This window comes from Haemaphysalis longicornis, unplaced genomic scaffold (assembly GCF_048455015.1).
Source record: "Haemaphysalis longicornis isolate Haplotype H1 unplaced genomic scaffold, Haemaphysalis longicornis Haplotype H1 scaffold_2, whole genome shotgun sequence".
NCBI classification, from domain to species: Eukaryota; Metazoa; Arthropoda; class Arachnida; order Ixodida; family Ixodidae; genus Haemaphysalis; species Haemaphysalis longicornis.
Window position 1 is genome coordinate 230,303,881 of NW_027526295.1, and position 23,455 is coordinate 230,327,335.

The following is a 23,455-nucleotide window of genomic DNA, read 5'->3' on the forward strand; positions in this document are numbered from 1 at the left end:
ATAGTACTGACAAAAAGTAGCGGTTATCAGATAACGAATACAAGTTTAAATGGATCTCACATAGGGAAAGCGTTCGAGACCACCTACCTTGTCCGATATCTTCATTTCGGCGTACTTCGCATGGCACAGTCGAAACGCCACGCATATCTTCACGGCTGCCTGCGAGTGCAGGTCCAGGCCCAGCCATCGGGCAACGTAATAGCGTTAGCAACTCCACAGTGTCAGAGTTTCTTATTGCGCAGCATGTAAACTGGTATAATGAAGATTATTGTTATTGTTATAGAGGCAAATGCCATATTCTTTTTATGTAAATAAGTCACGCTCCCATCTACCTATCGATATGTCGGTTTATTGCTCATGTTTTTACCAATGAATAAATTATTTCATTATACTCTATTATGTACATTTCTTTGGTCTTTGGTATTTTTATCTGTGCAACGAGTGTTGGTTTTGCCATTATGCTGAAATTTGTGTTGGCGTTTTTTCTATATTCCTGTGTATTTAATGTGAAATTTGCGATTTATTTTCCACCTTGTAAACGTTTTTGGTACCCCTGTCATTTTTTTTTCATTTTGTGTTCATCTAATCCTAGTTATGTACTATTTTATACGCACTGTATGTCATACGAAGTATGTCATGCGGTTTCTGGGACTCAGTCAAGCTGTCATTGACAGAGTTTAGCCCAGGAATCCCTCTACAGCAGCCTATAAAACAAACTTACTTGAACTGAATTGAATTGAACCTTAACTCTCGTACTTTTCTTTTAGTCATTGGAGCACTACCTTTTCTATTTTGGCTCTACTGCGCCGAATGGTTTAAATAAATTCTCACTTTTTGGGGGAGAATGCCATAAAAGACTTCCGCCGACTACGGCTTAAAGAACCACACGTTTTAAAAGGCTGCATGTGATGGACAGTATGGCCCCACCTATACTGCATGGGGTGTGTTGTACTTATATGGTACCGCAGCACCGAGGCTGTAGCGATACTTTCGGCTTCAAGACTTCCTTTAAGCAACCGTATGCCTTCTGTACCATATGACCACAAGCCATTGTAAAAGGTGCTACAGCGCGAAATAAAACACGGACACAGGAAGACGATGGGACGAGCGCTGACTTCCAACCAAATTTAATACGATGAACCTTGCACCTTTTATACACATTGTTCATGTTAACATAACTGCAAGAAAATTCTAGTCTCTAGTATTACACAACCATATCAGCACGCGTTCAATGCACTTGGCGCAATCTATACAACCAACAATTCACGTCATGCGCAAAGTGCAGCACGTGTTCGAAAGGAAGTCTATCTATTTTTTTGACAACGCAATAGACGCCCGGCTGTGTCCGTGTTTTATTTCGCGCTGTAGCATATTTTACAATGAACTACCAACTCGCCCAACAGTACACTTTGTTAAGACCTGATTGATTGTGGGGTTTAACGCGCCGACGCAACGCAGGCGATGAGGCGCGCCGTAGTGGAGGGCTCCGGATTAATCTTGACCACCTGGGGATCTTTATCGTGCGCCGAAATCTCGTACACACGGGCGTTTTTGCTTTTCGCCTCCATCAGAAAAGCGGCCGCCGTTGCCGGGAATCGAACCCGCGACCTCATGCTCAGCATTTGTTAAGACCTCAAGCTACTTGCAATACCCGCGAATTTCTACTCCAACTGTCACACAGACATCCGCATAAAACGCATTCGGTTACTGTAAGCTCACTTTGACGATGAACATAAAAAAATCAAATTTGTCACACAGCGCTCCCTGGTTCGCTGCAAAGAAATGAAATGAATTTTAGATTTTTCAGGCGCACCAAAATCTCGTACTACTGGGCGAGCTTTTTGTCTCGTTCTTCCGGTCTTTTTCATTTGCTTCTTCATTTCCTTTCTTTCTTTTTTCGTGGCTATGTAACCAATCCACAAATCATTATCCTGACAGCAAAGTGCCTTAGGCACTGAGCCACGACAGGGTATACATAGGGTCACTGATAAAACAATAACCACAGAGTAAATACACCCTTGAACCGGTAATACCGTTGGCTACAGTATGCACTTAGCGAAAACTGCGCTTTTGGCCTATCTATTATTAATTTTGGTGAAGCGACAAGATTCGTGTACCCAGAGAGCACGCAATATCTTGCAGTAGCAGTAACGAAAGCGGCAGCTACTGGCGATGTACCGGTAACTAAGGACAGTGAACGAGTGCAGCACCGACATCTTTTTGGATTGGAAGGTACGTAAGAACTCGTGCAGTAAAGCGCGTGGGAGACTCGCTGGTATAAATCACTGACAGTCGTACCATGCACACTCAGTATCTGAAACCAGATAGCTTAAGGATCCTCCGAGATGAGTACCACATTTCGCGCTGATTGAACCAATATACCCTTCCCATCTCTTGAACAACCCTCACGGGGATGTCGTTCTAGTTCTACTCTTTTCTATATATTCTTCATATATATATATATATATATATATATATATATATATATATATATATATATATATATATATATATATATATATATATATATATATATATATTCACATATTTACGGAATTCTCCTACCTTCTGCAGATTGATGGCCCTGGGTCCATAACGAGTGATGAGCTTCATGGCACAGATGTCCAGCATCTTGGCCCCAAGGCGAGCACCCTTGGCCATCTCGACCACCTCTGCTTTGCAGCAAAATGACGTAAACACGGGAAACAAACGTTTCAATTTGATCACCAAGTAAGCTTCTGTCCCCTTGTGTGCAAAACAGCAACTCGTACATACGTGAACAATATCTTCCTTCCATCAGAAGCTAAACGCACTGTTTAAACGCAGAGTGCCCAGCGCAAACACGGTCTTTATTCATTCTACATACTACCCCAACAATGGCGCAATTGCTTGAACATAAAATTCTTCTGGACATGAACTTAACATTCGCTATACGCAAAACATTTTTTCCCTGCTTTTCCGCCTTACTCTATCAACGTTGAGCATAACTCATGGAACTGGGGCAAACTGGGAAATTCCTGGAATTCGCCTAACGTACGACACACAAATGAGGTGTCTGTGCTCCCCCCGCCTATCAGATATGTATTCGTGGTGTGCAAAAAAAGCTTCAAATATCAGAGAATTTCCCCCGTTCTTAAACGAGTATTACACAAAGTCCTGATGTCAATGATACTGGGTTTGCCTAGGCTCCAACACGCGGTGGTCATTGTCGAGAAATTGGGATGTTTGTAGTATGGCTGGATTACGCTGTTATATCCTACCCATAAGGCAATTTATCATGTTACCCGCTCTTATCGAATTTCATTTATTTTTTATTTGTGTGTAAAGTAACTCCAACAAAATGCGTTCACGGAGTGATTCGTGTCGTACTCTTGCAGATATCATTTGTGTACGAATACCCGGGGTCATCTTGTTCGCTTGTATTCATTCTTGCATGTTTACGGCCTAACGTTTTGTAATGTTTTTTATGAAAATTTTCTAAACATTATCAGTGCTTTCTACCGTTCCCAATGTTTCCAATGTCGACCTTATGTTCCAGGGTGTGCAATATTTTGTTTGTTTGCCTGAGATTGCTTTTCTCTGGGATTAACAAACTAATTGAATTGAATTTATTCAATCTAACTTTTTACCCCTCTTTACGCGTTGCGAGCCAATAAGCACACCTATAACCAGATGCTTTTGGCAGACGTGGATGCAGACACCTCATGGGACGTTTCGGTGAGCGTTGGATAGTTGGCTAGTTGGATACATAACTGACCGTTTATAACAGCTGAAGTTAGTTCTTCCGGGACACGACTGTCCTCAGCTGATAAGCCGCCGTCAAGCGCACCAAAAACCAGATAAAAACGAAGGAGCCCCTGTCCTTGTCTACCGCGACCTTCGTCTCGTTTTTGTCGCTTTTAACCGTGGCTTGTCATAGGGTATCAACTAGATCGTACCCATACGTTGCCCTCAACTGTCTGAAATCACTTTTTTTTTTCTCTTTCTCTCTGCTGCCCTTTCTCTTTCAGCCGATGTGTGTGATATTGGTACCAAGAAGTGTGCTAATAACCACTTACTTGATTGAACTCCCTTTTGGGGCAAGTTCACTTCTCATTTTTTAGTTTTTAACAGTGGAACTGTTGTGCGCTGGCCGTAATGTGTGGCACGTAACACGTTAAAAATACCAAGAAAATGCCGAGTGCCCCTTAGCACGTCCTCGCGACGGCCGTCGAGCGTCCCAGGCTCTCGCAGTGGCTTTTGCAAAATTCGATTTCCGGCCGCGGCGGCCGCTTTTCTGATGGAGGTGAAAAGCAAAAACGCCCCTGTGTACGAGATTTCGGCGCACGCTAAATATCCCCAGGTGGTCAAAATTAATCCAGAGCCCTCCACTACGGCGCGCCTCATCGCCTGCGTTGCGTCGGCGCGTTAAACCCTACAATCAATCAACCAATGGCTTTAGCAAAAAAAAGACTGGCAAAAACCTTGAGGAGCACCTCGCGTTGCCGAGCAAACCACAACGCCACAGCTGGTGCATGCACCTGTTTCACGGAACCTCGACGTGACTCCAGGAACGCCACGCATGCGCAGTGCACGTACGCGCCGCCGCTGCGCCCTATCGTCAAGCGATACCGCGCATATAATGCTCGGTATGAGGAACACGCCGATATCGATGCATATGACGATAACTACTACTAACACAATGCAAAGCGACGACGGAACATGTAAATAAACAATTCCTAACTTGTACAAATGCGTGGTGATGAGTCATTTAGTGCTCGCGTAGAAAAATCTTGCAGCTTCGCTATGGTTCAAGCCTTGCGTGACTTAGTACAAGCTTCACCAGTTTTTTTTTTTTTCGTCGGCTCGGGATATCTTGGATGAGACAGCGTTATTACGTGCGACTAAAGCGCTTGATTCGCTAACTACTTATTAGTCTTGAAGTGACCGCATTAGATCAGCAATTTTTTGTCATTACTGACATGGTATTCTGCCACATTCGATTTGTACCAGAAATATTATTCCGTCATGTTAATCTCCCATTCCTCATTTTATTCCCTTATCTATAGCTGTAGAATTGATTCTGTCTTGTTAATTAATATTCTGATACCTTAATATAATACTAAAGAATCACTGCTGTCCCCAAATGAATGCTACAAAAAAGAAATTGTCTTCAAAAAGTTGCAATATTTTGCTTGGTTTTAACAAGTGTTCCTTCATTATTCAGGTTTTCAGCAATAGCACTTTCGATTTATTGCACTGTTTAGAGCGCCGACGCAACGCAGGCGATGAGGCGCGCCGTAGTGGAGGGCTCAGGATTAATTTTTACCAAGCAATAGCACTTTCAGTATTGCTAAAACTAGGACACTTTAGCAAACGTATCTATTCTAGCAAACACGGTTGTATCCTAGCAAGCACATGCTTTTAGGAGGCTTGTAATATATTGGTGAAAACGCACTGCTCGAGAATTTTCAATGTTTCGGGCTTTTTAAATTTGCTCGTTTTGGGCTGCAATTCAACATCGCAAAGAATATTCGTTAGCAGGGACATCTCAGAGCGAGGCGGACTTAAACTTATGTGTATTCGACAGGTCACTCAGCACTGCATTCAGCTTGTTCCTAAAAATCTGTCGAAATAGCGAAACGGCGCTAAAATAAACCCCTAGTTGAGTTCTTAAAACCTACCCATGGGCATGCCCAGCCCAACTACTGCAAAATATAGCTTGCTATGGAGTGTGGCCAACTTACTGAACTTTTCCTCGCAGGGGTCAAATATTTCGTTCTCTTTCCCCAGAAGCCGGCTTTTCTGGGCGTTTGCCGGTAAATACGTCGCGACACCTACGATAACGACAACTGCCACCCGGACATACTCCATAGTGCTACCACCGAGTTTTAGCATTGTCTTCTACGGGTGTTACCGGGAGTGCCAGATCTCACACTGCCTCGAAATAATTCAATTCCAGGGATCGCCAGCAACTGCCTATATCTACGATTCAGAAGTTGTGTGCATCACTACAAGAACAGGCGCGTGAAAAGTATCAACATTGCCTCCGCGACACAACGTAGTCCACCGTGCAGATATGTTTGCAAGAATCCGTGTTTCGTTGAGTACGCTTCTTCAAATGCAAGGATCAAAGTTCAATGCGCACTAAACTTTTTTCCAGATTACCTAACGTTTAAAAACAGAACAAAACATTTGGTGTTACCTCGCAACGATACAACCTTATATCGTCTTGTTCCCCCATTGGGCTGTCTCTGACAGCAGATTTCATAATGCTGCACAGAACTATACGGGGACAAGGTGTAGGCATAAGAGCGTTCGCTAATTTTGAGTTTTTGTTCACCCAAGCACTCTTCACCTTCTCCACTCTCTGCAAACGAGACACTCTATCATTCACGCGTCTGCGGGTGCGCTATTTGAGAAGCTAAAAAGGTACGCCGACGCCCTAGACAGAGACTGAGTGTGTGGACAGTAGCTATTTCTTGTTCAAAGCACAGAAAGGCGAAGCAGCCGCTTCTGAGGCCCATCCATCGCTCCCGTCGGTGTCCCTTTCGAAGCAGAGAACAGCTCGCGCGAGGGCAATATGCTACTGTAGCAGTCCCTGCAGATTTCGCTATGCCAACGCCTGCGCAGTTCTTCAGGGTCGATCAGCTTGCTTTTTGACATGTTTACCAAACTCAATGCGAGTACGAACCTATCTAGTAACGTTGGCGAGTACTTCACGTTCGCATCATAACAATATAAACCCCGACTCAATTCATTGCACCCTTAAAAGAAAAAGGAACTGTTATTTTTGTCTGTGTGCGAGTGTGTGTGTGTGTGCAGGGGGGGGGGGGAGGGGGGGACACGCAAATCAATTACAACGCCAAGCCTGGCTTTGCCAAGTTCGCCTGTTTTGTTCCGGCGCTGTCGTTTTGCTTTCTATTTGGCTTGATGTAACTTTGCGAGCACCATGATTTGTATTTTTCACGTTGCTAATTGTATACACAGGTTCATTCTCGCTTTCTGGGGAACAGATAAACTCTTCTGGCATGGCCACACATTTGCGCATCACTGCTTTCAGCAACCCTGAAGCGGCAGGTGTTTTGTGCGTGAAGAAACGCATTTGCAGCGCCATCTGTTAAATCAGTCTTTTCTGCCTCCTCGCTATTTTAAAAGCCCGCATGGCCTCGGTTCGGCTTCGCAACACGGTTAGCATTTGTGCACTCGCACGCATGCACGCGAGTACACATTTTTCTCTGCGCTGGCTTTCTCTGTTTTTTCGAGGCAACTCTCAAGTAATCCGTCATTTTCGCCGGGCTTCGCCCTAAAAATCAAAGCAGGGGGGCCTGCATGATTCATTGCACCTTGACGCACGGTCCTCTATGTCGTTGTTTAAACAGCTAGGCGTTCTCAACGACACACAAAAAGGCGAAAAACGGTAAAGTTTCACTTCTGTAGACGCTCTGGTAGCGGCACGACCGTTAATCAAGAAGGTTTAGACTAGCTTTTTGCCCCCTTTTATCGCCGCTAGTCTCTAACTGTGTCTATCACAGACAGATACGTCACTGGAGCCTCGCAGCTGAGTACCCATTGTAGCATTCTAGCACAAGTTAACGCACTCGGGAGTAGCCTACTCTGCGTGCTTTAGGCGACAGCTGGGAACAGTTCGATTAGGCCCTTAAACACGTGTATCACGAGATCAAAAGCAACGTGTAAAAATAGCGAACTGCTTTGCAGAGCACTGTGGGCGCAGCCTTATTCGTACCGTCTGTCGCCAGAAATTGAAGCACCGCGCGATTTCGAGTTACCCTTACTTCTTCGTGTAGACATGTCTGTGTTTGACAGCAAAAACCCACGATGTTTCCCGGGAGCTTTGAAGACGCTGTTTCTGTTGACATTCTTGTGGTTCACTGCCGCGGAGTTTGACCCGTGCGGCAAGAAAGCAGGTACGTATTGAATGTCACTGAAGATTTTCCCTTGAATATGCATTCTGTACCTCGGCCATTGAACACATTAATTTGCATTATGTTTAAATATTAGTCGTCTAGCCTGGTACCGCTGGACGACTTCTCGGAATCAGTTACTCGCCTCCTCTATTGTAATCCTTTTTTTTTTTCAGAATATCAAAAATTTTCATGCACTGTTAATATTGTCAATATATGTTTAAATATACCTAACGATGAACTAGTCGGTTAAGTGTAACAGTTCTGAATGTTTTTCGTCTTCGGAAATTAACGAAGAATAGTTTATTCCGCATTGAGTTTTTAAACGCAGCATTCGGAAGAAGTTAAATGCATTCTTAGAGCCTCTGAACGCTTATCCACGCGGATAAAAAAAACCGTCATTGGCATTTTCAGGCAAAACGTTAGCACCGCTATTGCGCAGTATTTATGCGCAGGATGAGAGAGAATCCGACACGTGACTAACTTCTTGTACAGTTAGGAAGATATTGAACTAAAAAAGGTAATACAAAAGTAATTTAACTTTTTGCAAGCAGTGTTGGAATAAACGCATGGTTTCATGAAACTGCGCTAGACAGGGAAAAAAAGCCGGCAATAATATTAGCGTTTAATTTAGTGACTGCTTAATACAGCGCCAGCTTTACCATCGGCCATTCCAAGAAGGCTGGAAATTAAACTTACCTAATTTGGAATAGACTGCAGATCTAGGGGAAATCGCTAAGGTGGAGTAAGTTCCTGCGAAGGAAAGTTTGCCATCCACCTCAAGCAGCCGTACCTCTACAAAGGAAAGCTATACAGCTTTCTCAGAAACTTCGCAGTTGAAGAAAAATTCGTCCTGGTCAAGGATTCGAATCCGGGACCACCGCTTAATGGACCAGTCACTCTACCAACTGAGCTAACCAGGAGGCTAGTCGTTTGTAGCGCGAGAGCGAATTGATCAACAACTCTAAGTGATGGGCAAATGTTATCGACCAGATTTGTCCTGGGCGAAAAGGCATGTACTTAACGTACAGGCTGTGCGGTAATCGGTTCTTGGGTAACTTAAGAACCGCTAATTCTAAGATCTCAGTTCGGAATGTAAGGGAACAAGAGGACCTTTGCCCGAAATAATTGAAAACGGTTTTTCAGGTATTTGTAATTAGTTAGTAAATGAGGCAAGTGCTTCCCGGTACCACAAAAGGTACAACCGGTGAATACCCAATCGTGAAATAAATGAATAGACCGAACGGCAAGTGGAATTTTGACTACCCGAGGGTGGAGGTGAAATAAAGATGGAAAGCTACTCAGCCACCCACAGCCAGTGGTACGGTCCGTGACGACCCCCGGATCTTTCCTGGGATGTAGCGGAAAGGGTTGGGTTGAAGGGAAAGGGAAAACGGACAAGGTAATGGGTTGTAGGAAATCAGAAGGGAATAGGGTCAGCGGATTTTTGATGTGATCCAAGAGGTCTGACTCCTTTTCTGGGCTAAGCTCTCACCTCGGAGAGGGCATCAGGCCGTGCCAATGTGCGAATTTTGCGGCCCCTGCAACGGCGTTACCGCTTACCCGAAGGTTTGCTTGCTTAGGCTCCAACCGGCGGAGACAGAGAAAACCTAACGTTGGGTGACAGAACTGTCCCCTCCCCGCCACTCGGATCCACAGCCCGTGCCTATACTAACGGGCCCGATCAGCGGTACTAGCACTTCGTCGAGGAAGTTTTCCACTAATTCGGCTACTTGCAACTCCCGCTTTCTCACGGTCCAGAAGGAACCGAACCTCTCCCAGCACTCTTAAAATGTAACAGTGATTGGGAGAAATGGCGCTGGCCTGATAGGTGAAAGCACTGCCCCCTTTTGAAACAGTGTTAATAGCAGGAACTGAATCAATTAAAAACAATGCGCCTGACTGAGCAATTACTGAGGAAGGGTTTTTTGCTAGAAAATTGCTAAAATTTTTAAATGTTGCCAAGGTATTTGAAATTTTTCTCATGCCCCTATCCCGCGTAGAAGGTCTCTTCGTTGGTGGAAATAGCAGCTTTTAAGAAATCTTCATGAGGGCTGTAGGTTAAAGGGGCCATGAAAGCAAAATAGGAGGTTAAGGTAACAATTAGGAACAAGAAGAGAGCGGAGCGGGTCAGGGAACAAACGGGTTAAGGACATATTAATAGAAATTAAGAAGAAGAAATGGACGTGGGCAGGGCATGTAATGTGAAGGCAAGATAACCGTTGGTCAATAAGGGTAACGAGTGGATAACTCAATACCCTGAAGAAGGATCATATTTTATTTTTTTTTCACTACTACTACTCTCCTTTTCTTCACTACACCTACTACCTTTTTCCCTCTCCTCCTTTCCCCGCAGAGTAGCATGCCGGCGATCTGATGTCGGCAAACCTCTCTGCACTTTCCTCTTTAATAAAGAGTTTCTCTCTCTCTCTCTCCCTAGAGAAGGCAAGCATGGCAAGGTGTGGCAGAAAGTTAGATGGGCGGATGAGATCAATAAGTTTGCGGGGATAAATTGGTCGCAGTTAGCACAGGACCGGGATAATTGGAGATTAATGGGAGAGTCATTTACTCTGCAGGCAGTGGGCGTAGACAGGCTGGGGATGATGATGATGAAACCAAAATACAGCTTTGTTCAATTTGAAAGAACTCGCGTTTGGTTACTCCCTCAGCTTCATTGCAGCCTGTAAAGACGTTTTTAACCAAAAACCGTAATAAATGTTCAAAAACATTTCAATTTTGTACTACATGGACGTAATATGGGCAGTAGTAAAGTAACCGGGTCAGCCCTAAAAACAGTTGTCAGTGTGTTAACTGCTCGTTAGAATTTAAGTGATACGATCAAACTACAATCACCTCGTCATGTTTCTTGGCGGTGACTTATACCCCTGTCACACGGGAACTTTCAATACGGATTGAGGCGAAACGCGATTGACTTTCCGGGCGCGCTCGACCCACCGCCGCTGCTACACGACACGTTTCGATCCCGATCGAGAAGCTACACCGGTTGCACTCGCGTACGCCAGATGGCGCTAAAAACGTACTTCGAGACCGGTGTCTGGTAACTTTGCGCGGTCGTAGTTATAGAGAACTATATAAATGTTACTGCACGCTTATTTGGGTAAACTTATTTGATACAATTAGCGGCTTTGTCACCTTCTGTGCCATTACTCAGCGCGGACGAGAGTATCACCGCTTTCGTCCGATCTCGCTTTGGAACCTCAATCGCGCTTGAGAAATCAGGATTGAGTGAGAGCGGGATCGGGCTCGATCGCGATTGAAACTGCCGTGTAGCAGCGCCCGATCCGGGTTAAGCTCGATCCGAATCGACTCAATCGCGATTGAAAACGCCCGTGTGACAGGGATATAACAGGGGTATTAGGTCGATGGCTTCCAACCGCACAAACAAGATTATGTGACGTCATAGAGTAATCACTGGAGAGTGGCTGGGGAGTCGCCACTGCTTCATGTTTGCTTTAATATCTGGATTGTATTTTTTTTAGTTGGTTATATCGTTGGTATCATTTTTGTCGGGAAAAGTAGTCTTTTCAAATGAACCAAGCTTGTATGGTTCATGACGAAAAAACGTATAGAGCGCAAAAAGTCACGCATGAAGGAGAATCGCTGCCTGGTTCGTATACATCTCTCATTGGGCAGCGTCCGTTTGCACTGTTCGCTTTCTCCCGACGAAGGACATAAGATTGATTGATCGCGCGATGAAGTAAACTTACGACGCTTCAACTGCGCAGGCATTGTGACCACGTCTCGAAGCAGCGCCATAGTGACCAAGCTTATAAACAAATGTGGCGTACGTCTGGCAATGGAGGCGGAGTTCAACTCAACTCAAGCGCTAAACGCAAGTACCACACAATACGTCCTGCAAGACTCTGAGTGTTTACGTACAAGGCGTTACAACCTTTTGCGAGCACAAAAATAAACAGGCAACTCTGTGGCTGAGCAAGACGGTTTGTGTTAAAAGCCAGTGGGGGACCTGATCAATAAGAAAAAAAAATTACACCATCTTCCCGTAGGGGAACCCTGAGTAGTATGCAAAGCAGCCATGGGGTCGATTCAAGTGCCCATTAGTTTACAGTTCGTCGTTTCCGTTAGGTTTAGGTACGTAGCTACCGTTATATTTACAGTTTGGTTTCCATGGTAACTACCACACTTTTCACTTACCGGAACTACGAAATGGGAAATTGCGTTGAGCCCATGGCTGTTTCGCATACTACTCAGGGTTCCCCTACGGGAAGATGGTGCAATTTTATTAGATGCGACGGGGCTATGTCCCTCCCTTGTCGTTGTTGCGCCGTCCACACCCCCACTGCGCATGCTCGGCTTGCTGAACGCCCGGTGGTGTCTTACCCTTTAATGGCCCCTGGAGTGACAGTGTTACCGGTGTCTTCCTGGGCCGGCCCGAGATGAGCCGAGCATGCGCAGTGGGGGTGTGGACGGTGCCACAACAAGGGAGGGACATAGCCCCGACCATGAGATGCTGGAACGACAGTGTTGCCGGTGTCTTCCTGGCCCGCACGAGACGAGCACGCTTCCCCTTAAAGAGCTCCTGGAGCGGCAGTGTTGCCGGTGTCTTCCTGGGCCGGCGGGTGGATGGACGACGGACGATGGAAGACGGAGCCGAGAGAAAGAGATGCTTTGCATCTAAAAATTTCGATGTAAATCGAAGCTCTCAATGATGTCTACATAGCCATTGATGTCAGTGGTCTGAACGGCACGATGCAGTTCAAGTACCATCGTTCTGAAAGGCCTGCACGGGCGTCATGGAAAAATTATCTTGCGGCTAAACTGTGCGGGGCATTTCTGTTCGCCCGTCGCTTTTGGGAGTATAGCTCTCACGACGCTTGTCATCTTTCATTGCCGCCACCCGTTGTTGCCGTGACTGGTGTTTTCGAGCCAGCATACCCAGCATGCATTCGCAGTCTGCACCATGTGAAACAAAGCAAGGACGTCTGTTCCGGTTCTGCACGACATTTCTTTCATACCTGGATGTCCTGGACGCTGCTGGAACGTCTTGAGCAATTATACTGGCGCGTATTCATGTGACCTTCGGGCGCATCGGTGATGCGCGCCATCTGGTGGTTTTGTGAGAAATACGGGATGTTTCTTCTCGCCACCGGAACGGCAGGCGAGGAAGAGCTTCCGGGCACGAGTGGCGCATTCATCCAGGGGAGCAGCAGCCAGCAACAGGCCGTGAGAGAAGCAAACTGAGCTTCGCATTAAAAAGTGATGAAGGTGAACAGCCTTTATTCATAGAAGGGATGCCTGTAGGCCGTTAGGAAAAATAAGAATGGATGGGTACGGGCAGGGAGAGTGTCCTTAAGTGCAATCACTTTGAGTCAGCTGAAGACGTGACGGAACTCGCTGTGGGCACACATAAGCCCAGCAAGACGGGTCAGGCCACGCCCTGTGCAATTACAATGTCCGCATTATAAAACAAGTTTAAAAGTCGCCAGTCATACCCATGCTACGCAGTGTATACGCTAGTCGTAGAATTTTGAGAACATTGCCGCTAAGCGATTGTTTAGGATACGTGAGAGGAATGATATAACATGGACCAATCATGATAGCACGAGCACTTTACATATCTTGAGGCAACGCAGTGCTCCTTGCTCTTCTCCACTGCTAAGATTACCTGTTTGCTTCTCTTTTTCAGATACTGACGTACGTCTGCGTCGGCACACAGTTGTGTTACGCGTACCACTCGAAACCTGGAAAGGTATTTTCCTTCACCTTTTCCCTGCCTTTTTAGGAGAGGGCTTTTCGTTTTTATCAAGTCCGCTGGCTTCTTTGTTAGGTTGGTGGCAATCGGTGCGCGTTTTCTGTCTTCTTCTTATTGATAACGCCTATTGAGAGGAGGCTTCTAGAAGACATATGAAGTCGGAGCCCGTTGCACATCCAACTATAACTATGTTTATAACGATAAGTGGCAACTATAGTTCTGTTCGAGAAGTGAAGGCTTCGCTCTTCTGGCCGTAAACACGTGACACCAAGAAGCGGGTCAATCACATTTAAAAAAATTGTGCAGCTCCGGTATTTGGTTTCTTCCTGGTGGGGCAATTGAAATCATGAATGTAAGAGAAGTAGGCTATATTGGAAGTTTTTTTGGAAGTAAACATGCAGGATCATTCTTGCATTCAATTCCGGTAAGCTTGTCAAATAAGCAGATGGAGCTTTTTTGATGCATACCAGTAAAAAGCAGATCCCTTCGGTACGTTTGTGTAAATATAAGAGCAGTGAAGTTGAAGAATGATTTTATCGCGTAACTGAGGCATTAAGAAATTGAAGCGGACATAAAATGTATGCAGCAGCTTTAAATCTAAGGCGCAACAAGCACTCCTACTGCACTACACGCAGAATGCACACTTATCTCACTTGCTTTTTTTTTATGTAAAAAAAAAACTTCACTTGTTGATCAGCTAGCCATGCGAACTAGAGAGGCACCTAATTGACAGGCATAAGCTGAGAAACGCTATGTTTAGCAGCTTGACGTCAGAAAATGGGAAAAATTCCAGCCGTAATTCACAGGTTAGACACGAGCTTCCCAGAATTGTAACCTATACTCTTGTGGCACTGGTAAGCAAATAAAGCATAATTTCAAGAAATATTCAAAGGCGGAAATATTGCTCCATAATGCGTGACTTCCTGCCCAATTGAAACTGAGGCCAGAAGGCAATGCAGGGAGCTAAAAACACGAGAAGAGCTCACGCGAGCCTGGACAGCGTGGCAGCATTTCAAGTTCAACAGTAACAGAAGGTTACACTAGATGGAGCGAGCTGTGGAAGGTGGGAAAATTGAATTGACTTGCACAAACCTCCACCGTATTTATCGTGAGAGGATCGAAAGGTAGGGGAAGAGCATGAGGGGTGGGCGGTGGAGAGAAGAGAGAGGTACTTCCGGGGCAGATGTGGCAGAAGACCATCGCTTACGACGACATTTATAGGGAAGGGAGCAGATACGCTGCCAATTTTTTTTCTCTAGGAGGAGACTATATGAGTTGTAAAAATAGGAACAAAAGCGATGAGGAACCCGGTGAATGAAATAAAGAGCAACACCACGAAACTACCTTCTAAATAATGTACCAACTATTCCAGGCCATCCCGATTGTTCTCGCTTAAATTTTGACTTCTCTGGGCAAGAGCCGAGCAGTTCCTTGTAAGTACTTGGCAGCCGATCTCTCATAACCTTTTCTTGGCAGGCAATCACCCAGATGAAAACAGATGTCCGAGATTGCGTCGCAAACATCATAATTTCCATGTACCAAGTGAGAAAGGTCAGTAAACAACCCTTGAACGACAAAAAATGAAAGCTGGGGAAGATCCTGGACTAAACAGAATTTTAAGAACATCGGGAAACTTTCCCAGAGTAGGTAGTTGATATAAGTGTACTGCAGATAGACTTACTCACTTGTGTGGCAGCATCGCAGACGTTATCATATGGTTTGGATAACTTTCCTAGTTTTGGATACAAGTCAGAGCTGACATTCTTCAGTTATTTGGGACAAAAAAGAACATTTTATTTACCGTGCAAATGAGCTGAGTATTTCACAAATCCCAGTCAGACGGTCCGGTGTGCAATGTCGCACTCGGTCGCAGTTAATGTTGCAACCTGCAAGGACATCCATGATGTTTAAACGAAAACAGGAGTGGTGTTCCATCGCTTGTGCTTGTGTTCCATTGGCGATATCGTTTGTGTTACAAGCAATTGTAATCAAGAAAGACGGTATGTGTAAAAATTGCTCCCCATTGCTACAGCGCGATCGTCACGAGAATCATTACGCAGCATGATCCATCTACTCCTGGCGTGTCATCTACTCCTCCTCCCTCCCGCAATTGGTAGATTGGTGAGGATTGTTTGCGTATAAATAAAAACTTTCACGAATGTGGAAAGATTAAAAAAGAAACCTTTTCCCTTTTCCACCACTTTCATCTGTGATGCAGGATCGTTACGGAAACTTCCCCCGACCTTTGGAGGAGCTCGTCAATGAAGTGAAGGTGAATAGGTGCTTGCGACCTCTTTACGCGGCACTTGCATGCGATCTTCTCTTTTTTAAAGCGAAGTTTCCTATGCATCGCTGATGGAATTCGATGTCGCGCCAAAACGTACTGCAAAAAAGCCAACTTTGCATAATGGGTTTTACGAAGCGATGATGATGATGATAAGCGAATGCACATCAAGCGCCTCAAGAAAAAACGCCTCCCGGGGTCGGAACCGAGCCCGGGCCGCTCTTGTTATGAAGCCGACGCCTATCCGACTGCGCCATACCGACACGGTCGAAACAGTTCAGATTTCGGCATTTAACTCAGGTTGCAAGGGGGAAAGCTTCGTGTTTTAATCATATTTCTCATAAGAAAATAGTTTTTTTTGTTTTTTTTTGTTTTTTTTGCAAAGGCTCTTCACACCTTCGGGTCTAGGTCTGCATTCGTTTCCTTTTGCACATATTTTTATTACATAGCCGGATTTAAACCTATGTTATTCACAATCCTCTGTGTAATTAACCAGTATCTGCTACTACCTGCTTTTATGAAAAGGACGAAGCCCGAATGGAACGATACCCAGTACTGTAGGTTACAACGATATGCCACTGATTCGTTAATGCATTCATTCAGTAATGAGACGTAACAAGACTAGATTTGGGATGGGAATGTAGGGGAGGGGGTTCGGTCCTTCCGACCTTCAGTACAGGAGCACACACACGTCAATATCAATCACTTCGCACGTCGTTTCAGCTTAAAACCAATTCCGCCTCTACCATCCCGCAGGTGGCGCACGTGGGTACAGGTGCCCGACAGTTACAGTAGCGAAATAAAGTCGCCACGCCCACGGCCATGCTGCGTATAGAGAACGAGTGCATTATTGAGGACCAATGGCCAGGGTATTTAGAATAGTCATCTTCCCTGTCCAGGGGGAGTGATGCCACTCGAGAAGCAATTTTGCATACGGAGAGAGTAATGCGAACCTCAGTTCTCAGTAGGAATTAAGAGAAAGCTTCGATGCAGAATAGCTTAATTTTTCTCTGTGCCTGTGAGCGAAACACCATGCAGCGGCGGCACGTTATTTACCAAATACTGTAACCTGTGAGAGCGTCAGACGTGACGTTTCTAGAACCATCCAAGACTGCACCCCAACTTGTCAAACAGCCGAAGTTGTGGTTTTGAGAGCGGGGAAAGACAACTTCCGCGATATATTTAAACTTGTGCAATCTTTAAAAAGTTCGTTGGTATCCCAGGTAGTCCCGGATAAGTTCGTGCGTGCGAACTACTACTGTAATTTAAATGTGCCAGATTTTTACAGCGAAGAAGCACATCGCTCAGTTTCCGGGATTTTTTCGGGTCCGTCAGAAGAAACGTTTTGTAAGAAAGCCGACTTTCTAACGAAGTCTCAATGGGTCTCAATCTAATGCAGATGTTGCGGGAAAATAACAGTACTATTGCCTGCGAATAAAACGCTTTATATCCCAATGCGAAATAAAGGTCTGCTGTGCTGCCTGCGAGACCCATAACTGGAAAAATCTTTTTAGATCGTGAACAGTGCAAGTGTGTCAAGATTTGTACTCTTTCGCGCTGTGGCGCTTATTTTTTTCTTGGGTTCGTGTTCTTGTCTTTCTTTTCACCGTTTACTTTGTATTTTCATTCAGAGCTTACCCTAACAATTTTCTTTTAAATTCAATTTCTGCTCTAAATTTCTTTGCAGCATTTCCTTGTATCTCGTTTTCAACGTGTCTTGTTTGCCCTCTCATGGTTGTACACATACTGTGCAACATCCACCCCTCATCACTGTAGTCATCTCCCATCTGGCGAAGCAAGCCCTGTCACAAGCAGGGCTGACCTCACCAGTTCGCATTAAAGAGCCCTCTCTGTCTCTATATATCATTACGCCGTCTTGCATTTATCTGTCATAATTAGTTCACCGTGGGGTTGTAAACAGTTCGGAATAGCCGTCTGCCGTCGGTACGTGGGCTTGTACGCCAGAAACGGTGATACAGAAAGCGACTGTAACTCGTGCTTTCCCGAAACTGCTTCGAAACAAATGAAACCACGTTCGACTGCTCAGGTGACGGCATAACAATGGGAAGTTTTATCTGAGCCGGTATCAGTCGCAGTTGCGATTTAAAAAAATTACTCCTCATCCATATCCCTCTCGGCACGATGCGCACGTCTTGCTTGGGCTTAAAAATGTCCGCAACGCGTCCTTTCTCGCGTGCCCCTCGGTCTTGAGCACACAGTGCCAATCATGCCTTGCGTCTTTACCTTCTCAGTGATCACGTTTGCTCGCTTCAGCAGAGGCATTGGCTGCCTGTCGCTCTTTCTAAAAGCTAAAGCTTTCATAGTGTGATGGATGGCGTTATGTCAAAAAAAAAATTAGAGCCGTTCCACTTAATGTGAAGGCTGTCGGAAGTGCAGAGCAGTGATCCTCCATAATGGGCTGCAGCGCCGTTATCCGCTCACTGCTACCACCCAATGCATTTCAAATTTCTGGCCTTCGCAGTACTCGCACTCCCCCTGCCTGAAACTACGCCAGCGGGAGTTCTGTTATTTCTGTGCTTGCTTTAATTTCGTATGCTGGAGGCTTTCTGCGTCATTTCGAACGCGCCATTTTTTTCTTGAGCGGCCGCTTTTTTCGCTTACTATCGTAAAAACCAACTCAACGAGCGTTCCTAACTAAATGAATCCGGGGGCTGCCGGTTATATACACAGATTTTGTCTCAAATGTCGCTGCAGTTTTCTTTGAGCTAAACAACGGAGAGATGTATGACAAGCGCCAGCTGTTTACGAGGTTCCAACGGCTATGACTATTTAAACCGCGTGGTTTTCGAAGCCTCAGCGTGCCCCCCTGACGACGGTACATCAGGCTGTGTTTGAGCGCGTTATCTCGCTGCGCCGCCGGTTTACGGCAGTCGAATCGACCGTTAACGATCGAGCTACGACGACAAGGCGAGCCCATAAAGAGCTCTGCACTTAAAGCTACCGCATTTCCCCATAGACCGGTTAATCGACCGAAAATCTCTGGTAATATCTCTAGACACGTGGCGCGTAGTTTAAACCGGGCTTCCGTCGCGTCGAAACGGTTACTTGAAAATCGCGAGAAAGGAACGGTTCTAGATAAGACAATAAACGCATATATAACAAACCACGTATCGATATACATTTTGATCGGTTGTAGATGCGTGTACTTATTAGTTCTGGAAAAATAATTGCATGGGTTCATTCTTCGTTTGTGATTTGGGTCTTTGAAGGTTTGACAATCGATCGGACGCACTTTCAACAAAGGTTGGACGCACTTTCAGCGAAGGTTTTGGTGCACTTTTGATGCAAATTAGACGTCAGGAAGCTTTCGCGCTTCTCTCAGCTCTCATGGTAAAGTATTTTTGTCCACCAGTATTGGAATTTTATTGCATCCCTTACATGGAAGACAACAATTTTGCGGGAAAGCCAGCATTACGCAGGCGTCGTGCCATGGAAGGAAGCCTGATTAAAGAAGCAAGTTCAGGGAGCCGGAAAATCTTGATTCAGCTTGAATGCAAAAATGTGTGGCCTGTGGTCGCGCCATACGTTCACAACCTGCCCCACCGCCTCGAGAAAGTGGCGGGAAAATGAGGCATCCAGGTTGATTTTTTTTTCCGAGCCAGACAAGCTTGCCCGCTTGTGTAAAATTGGTAATAATGAAGCGTGAAATGCTGGCGGCACAACAAAGCACGCTACACTTTTCGTGGAGTGTCAGGTGGGTGTGGTGTACAGGATTCCACTAGGATGTGGAAAATGCTACGTCGGGCAGACCGGACGCTGCATTAATGAGCGACTAAGAGAGCATACCGCTACTGTTCAGTCATTGGCGCGGAGAGGACATTTGGCAAACCGCTGCCGGTGGTGCTCTTGCACGCCTGACTTTCAGGGCACGTTCTGCGCGGCTTTGAGACACAACAACAAAAGGAAGCCTTTTGTATCAGCAACGAAAACGATGAATGCATGAGAATCCCTTCTCTGGCCTTACATAATAATAATAATAATCAATCAATCAATCAACCTTTATTTTTGGTGCCCAGGAACAACCCTAGGGTCTTGGTACTGGTACACGATATACAAGCATTCATAAAAACAAACTAAAATCAAGACAACACAACACAGAAAACCGTATATATGAAAGAAACAATAAGATAAAAATAGTTACAGAAATCCCAGAAAGCAAAACAGCAAAAAAAAAGGAAGCCTAGTGTTAGAAGCCATGACACCCGGCCAGCAAAACGTTGAAGGCACGTGAAAAATTGAAAATACACAAGCAAATACTCAATGCACATGACGGAGATAGATTATACACATAAAACAAAGGTTTTGTAACAAAATGTCAGGAAGTTTCAAAATGGAATAATAATAATAATAATAATAATAATAATAATAATAATAATAATAATAATAATAATAATAATAATAATAATAATAATAATAATAATAATAATAATAATGTTCATTCACATTTCGAAATACAGAACATTATCCAGCCCGCATAAGCCGCATGGCTTGTGTGCGCCGCTGGGCAGTCACAGGAGGGCGCAAATTGGGACACAACGGGAGTAGAAAGCTCAAGGAGCCCAACAATTGCAAGGAAAATATCTTGAGCAACTGCCATGCCCAGGAAAAGAAAAAAAAAGAAAAGGAAGAGGCTTATCTACAGCAGCAATCAAATCTTTCGAGAAAGCTGCGCCATCCATTCATTTCTTAGGGTTTCTCCGCAATCATAGGTATGCTGTTTTTCTTTCGCCAGTAAAACCTCAGTTGAGGTCTAGTGCCCGTCCTGTGTAAGTGGTCTTATTTGTGCCCCCGTCTTTTCGCGCTTTTTCCCCTGTCGAAGTTTTAGCACCAACTAGACCAAATTTCTGTGTTGGATGTGTAAAAACGAACGTCCCGGTGTGAGTGTGCCAATAGAACGCGGCCCAGCCAAAGCCGCACAGCATTGAAAACGTTATTTGGACCTAAATCTTGTATGTCTACTTGTATATTCATATTGAGTGGATAAGTTATCATTGGGCGCCATTTTTATGACCAGCAGTGCACAAGTATGAGTGTGCGCGCATATGTATATGCCTTCCTTAAGGATGACCGCCGTCTATGCTCACGAGAAATAAAGTTTACTCGTACCATTCACCTGAATTTTGTTTCACCTCAATGCCGCGTGCGGCATTCTCTGCTCATCCACTTTCAGAAAGTATAATGACTACAGACTTCTTTATTCCTTTTCCCACCTATTTGCTTATGTGGCGATATGGACACTGATCATTTGTTTTTCCATCCGCAGATTTGTGTGGGAGACGAAATGCCCCACGACGTTCCAGTAGCGCTGGCCATGCTTCGCCACCTTCGCAACTTTGTCAGGACTCTCGGAAAGTGATCGCCCAGCCCCGTGCGCACCCTGGACATACATGATGCAGCGAAGTTTTGTAACATCACCAACCGTAGGCACAGTGATAATTCAGATTAGAGTTATAGTATTATACGAAATCTTCAGAGTAAAGTTTATCAGCAGTACAACACAGGAGGGACACGCCGTATCAGCAGTAGTCGTTTCGGGGTTGGCAGCCGCTTTGGCCCTTTGGAGCTCTCCATCTGGCCTTTATTTCGATAAGCGCTGCGCATATATTGCAAGCAACGATAAAGTTAACGCAGCTTACTTACTCGGGAAGTCTTCGCGCCAAAAGCGATAGCTTATGTGGCTTATACTTTACTTCAACTTCCCAATTAAGATCTAAATTTCCAACTCTAGGAAATTTTGATACGCATTAAGGCAATGTGGGGTGATAAAAGGTAAAAAACGCCCTTTTTAAGGCGTCTCGTTGGAGTGTGCATCGAGCGTCGATCGCGCACGACTACCGACGCCCAATACCGAAATGTAACTCCGGCACAGTTGTAAAGTGTCATGCTGGAATCTGCAAAATAGCTCTTTGGTTTTATGATGAATATTATTATAGCTGCAAACGTCAAACGGGGAAATGAACAAGCTCACGTCATAGGAATATTTTTTTTTTTTTTTGTATTAGGGGTGCTCTTGCTCTCAGGTAAGTAATTGCTCCATTCGATTTGGAACTGCGGGTGGCCTCAGGAAGTAGCAGTTCACACCGGGACGACGGGACAACACCTGTCCATATCTTAGCTGATTCAGTCTAGGAGGATGAGTTAGCTGGTATATCTCGCGTGGCAAAGTGTGTTGGGTAAGGTTATCAAAGACCTAACTCGCGCAGAAAGCCGCTTGAACGATGCCTGCCACCACTGTTACTCCACCGTGAGCGCAGAAGCACGAGAACGTATATCCGAAGTCTTGGAGAAGTCTAGGTGTATGTAGTCATTTGGGTATGGTCCATCTCGTGCTCTGTGCAGGTTCTGTGTCCAATACGCGTGCGTGAAAAAGGACAAAAAAACATACACTTTCTTCAGCAGAACATTCATTCAGCGTTTGTTCTGAAATTGCAGACTAATATTTATGTAGCATAGCCTAGCAATTGTAAACCTTTAGGAATTTTGTCCGCCAAAGCAGGTTACGTTCATTTCTGCGGACAGATTTATTGGTGGTGGACATATGGTAACCCGTTTCAGTAACTCAACGAGAGCGGCAGCTGTGCCCCTGCTTCTAGCAACCAAACCTGTCCTCCTATGGAACTTGAGAGGACCCATTACGTTACCTTTTCAGTACCCACTGCGAGGGCGTTGCGTTGGCTTGCGGAGTCCAGTTTCGAAGGCATAATGAATCATTCCTTCCTCTTCCTCCCCCCCTCCTCCTCCTATACCTCATCATCATCATCGTCAGCCTGTTCAGACCCACTGCAGGACGAAGGCCTCTCCCATTTACCTCCAACGCCTCCTGTCCTGCGCTACTCGAGTCCACAGTTTACCCCGAAGTTTCGTATTTCATCCCTCCATCGTGTTATTGGACTTCCCCTTCTTCTTTATCCATCTCTTAATATACACTCTGTTACCCTAATTGTCCACCGGTTGTCGGTTGGTCAGCTGCATGGCAAGCCAAAATCCATTTATTTTTCTTTATTTGAACAATGATATCTTCTACTCTAGTTTGTTCTCTGATCCAGGTAGCTCGTTTCCTGCCCCTGAGTGTTCCGCAACATTCATCGTTCCATGGCCCGTTGAGCCGACCTAGTTTGCTTTGGAGTTGTTTAGTAGGGCACCAAGTTTCAGCTCCATATGTCATAACCGGCAGTATGCACTGGTTTAAAAATTTTTGTTTTGAGTGACCGAGGTAGCTCACTTGTCATTATTTGGGAGTGCTTGCCGAGTGCTCCCCAACTCATACCTATTATGCGCCGGATTTCTCTCACGTGGTTGCGGTCAGCACTAACCATCTGTCCGAGCTAGTTATATTCTATTACTTTTTCTAGTGCTTCGTTTTCTAAGCTATAGAGGGCGCTTTTGGCATGCCTATTATCATTACTTTGGATTTATTCATATTTATTTTTAGCCCCACCACCGTGCTTTCGGATTGTAGTCCCTCAGGCACTGAAGCCTTGTTTGCAGTTGTTCGGCAGTATTACTCAGCAA

At 45.1% G+C, this 23,455-nt stretch overlaps 1 protein-coding gene and 1 long non-coding RNA gene across 3 annotated transcripts in view; one reads left to right on the forward strand and one right to left on the reverse strand.

Annotated features, from left to right (window-relative positions):
* LOC144167673 (uncharacterized) overlaps positions 1-5,891 on the reverse strand; it is a 23,055-nt gene extending 17,164 nt beyond the window's left edge. Inside the window, exons 1-3 of the mRNA XM_077696861.1 lie at positions 5,727-5,891; positions 2,566-2,672; positions 88-159 (exon numbers count right to left, since the gene is read on the reverse strand). Of these exons, the coding sequence (XP_077552987.1) occupies positions 88-159; positions 2,566-2,672; positions 5,727-5,877 (330 nt within the window). The 5' untranslated portion in view covers positions 5,878-5,891. The remainder of the gene's footprint in view (positions 1-87; positions 160-2,565; positions 2,673-5,726) is intronic.
* A 1,548-nt stretch (positions 5,892-7,439) lies between these two features.
* Positions 7,440-21,561, forward strand: LOC144167674 (uncharacterized). 2 transcript variants are annotated; one of them, XR_013322086.1, is made up of 5 exons: positions 7,440-7,907; positions 13,573-13,635; positions 15,115-15,189; positions 15,857-15,910; positions 21,207-21,561. It is a non-coding gene; the product is annotated as an uncharacterized LOC144167674 (long non-coding RNA). The 2 variants fall into 2 exon arrangements; XR_013322084.1 differs by lacking the exon at positions 15,115-15,189 and having other exon boundaries at positions 21,207-21,286.
* The last annotated feature ends 1,894 nt before the right edge of the window (positions 21,562-23,455 follow it).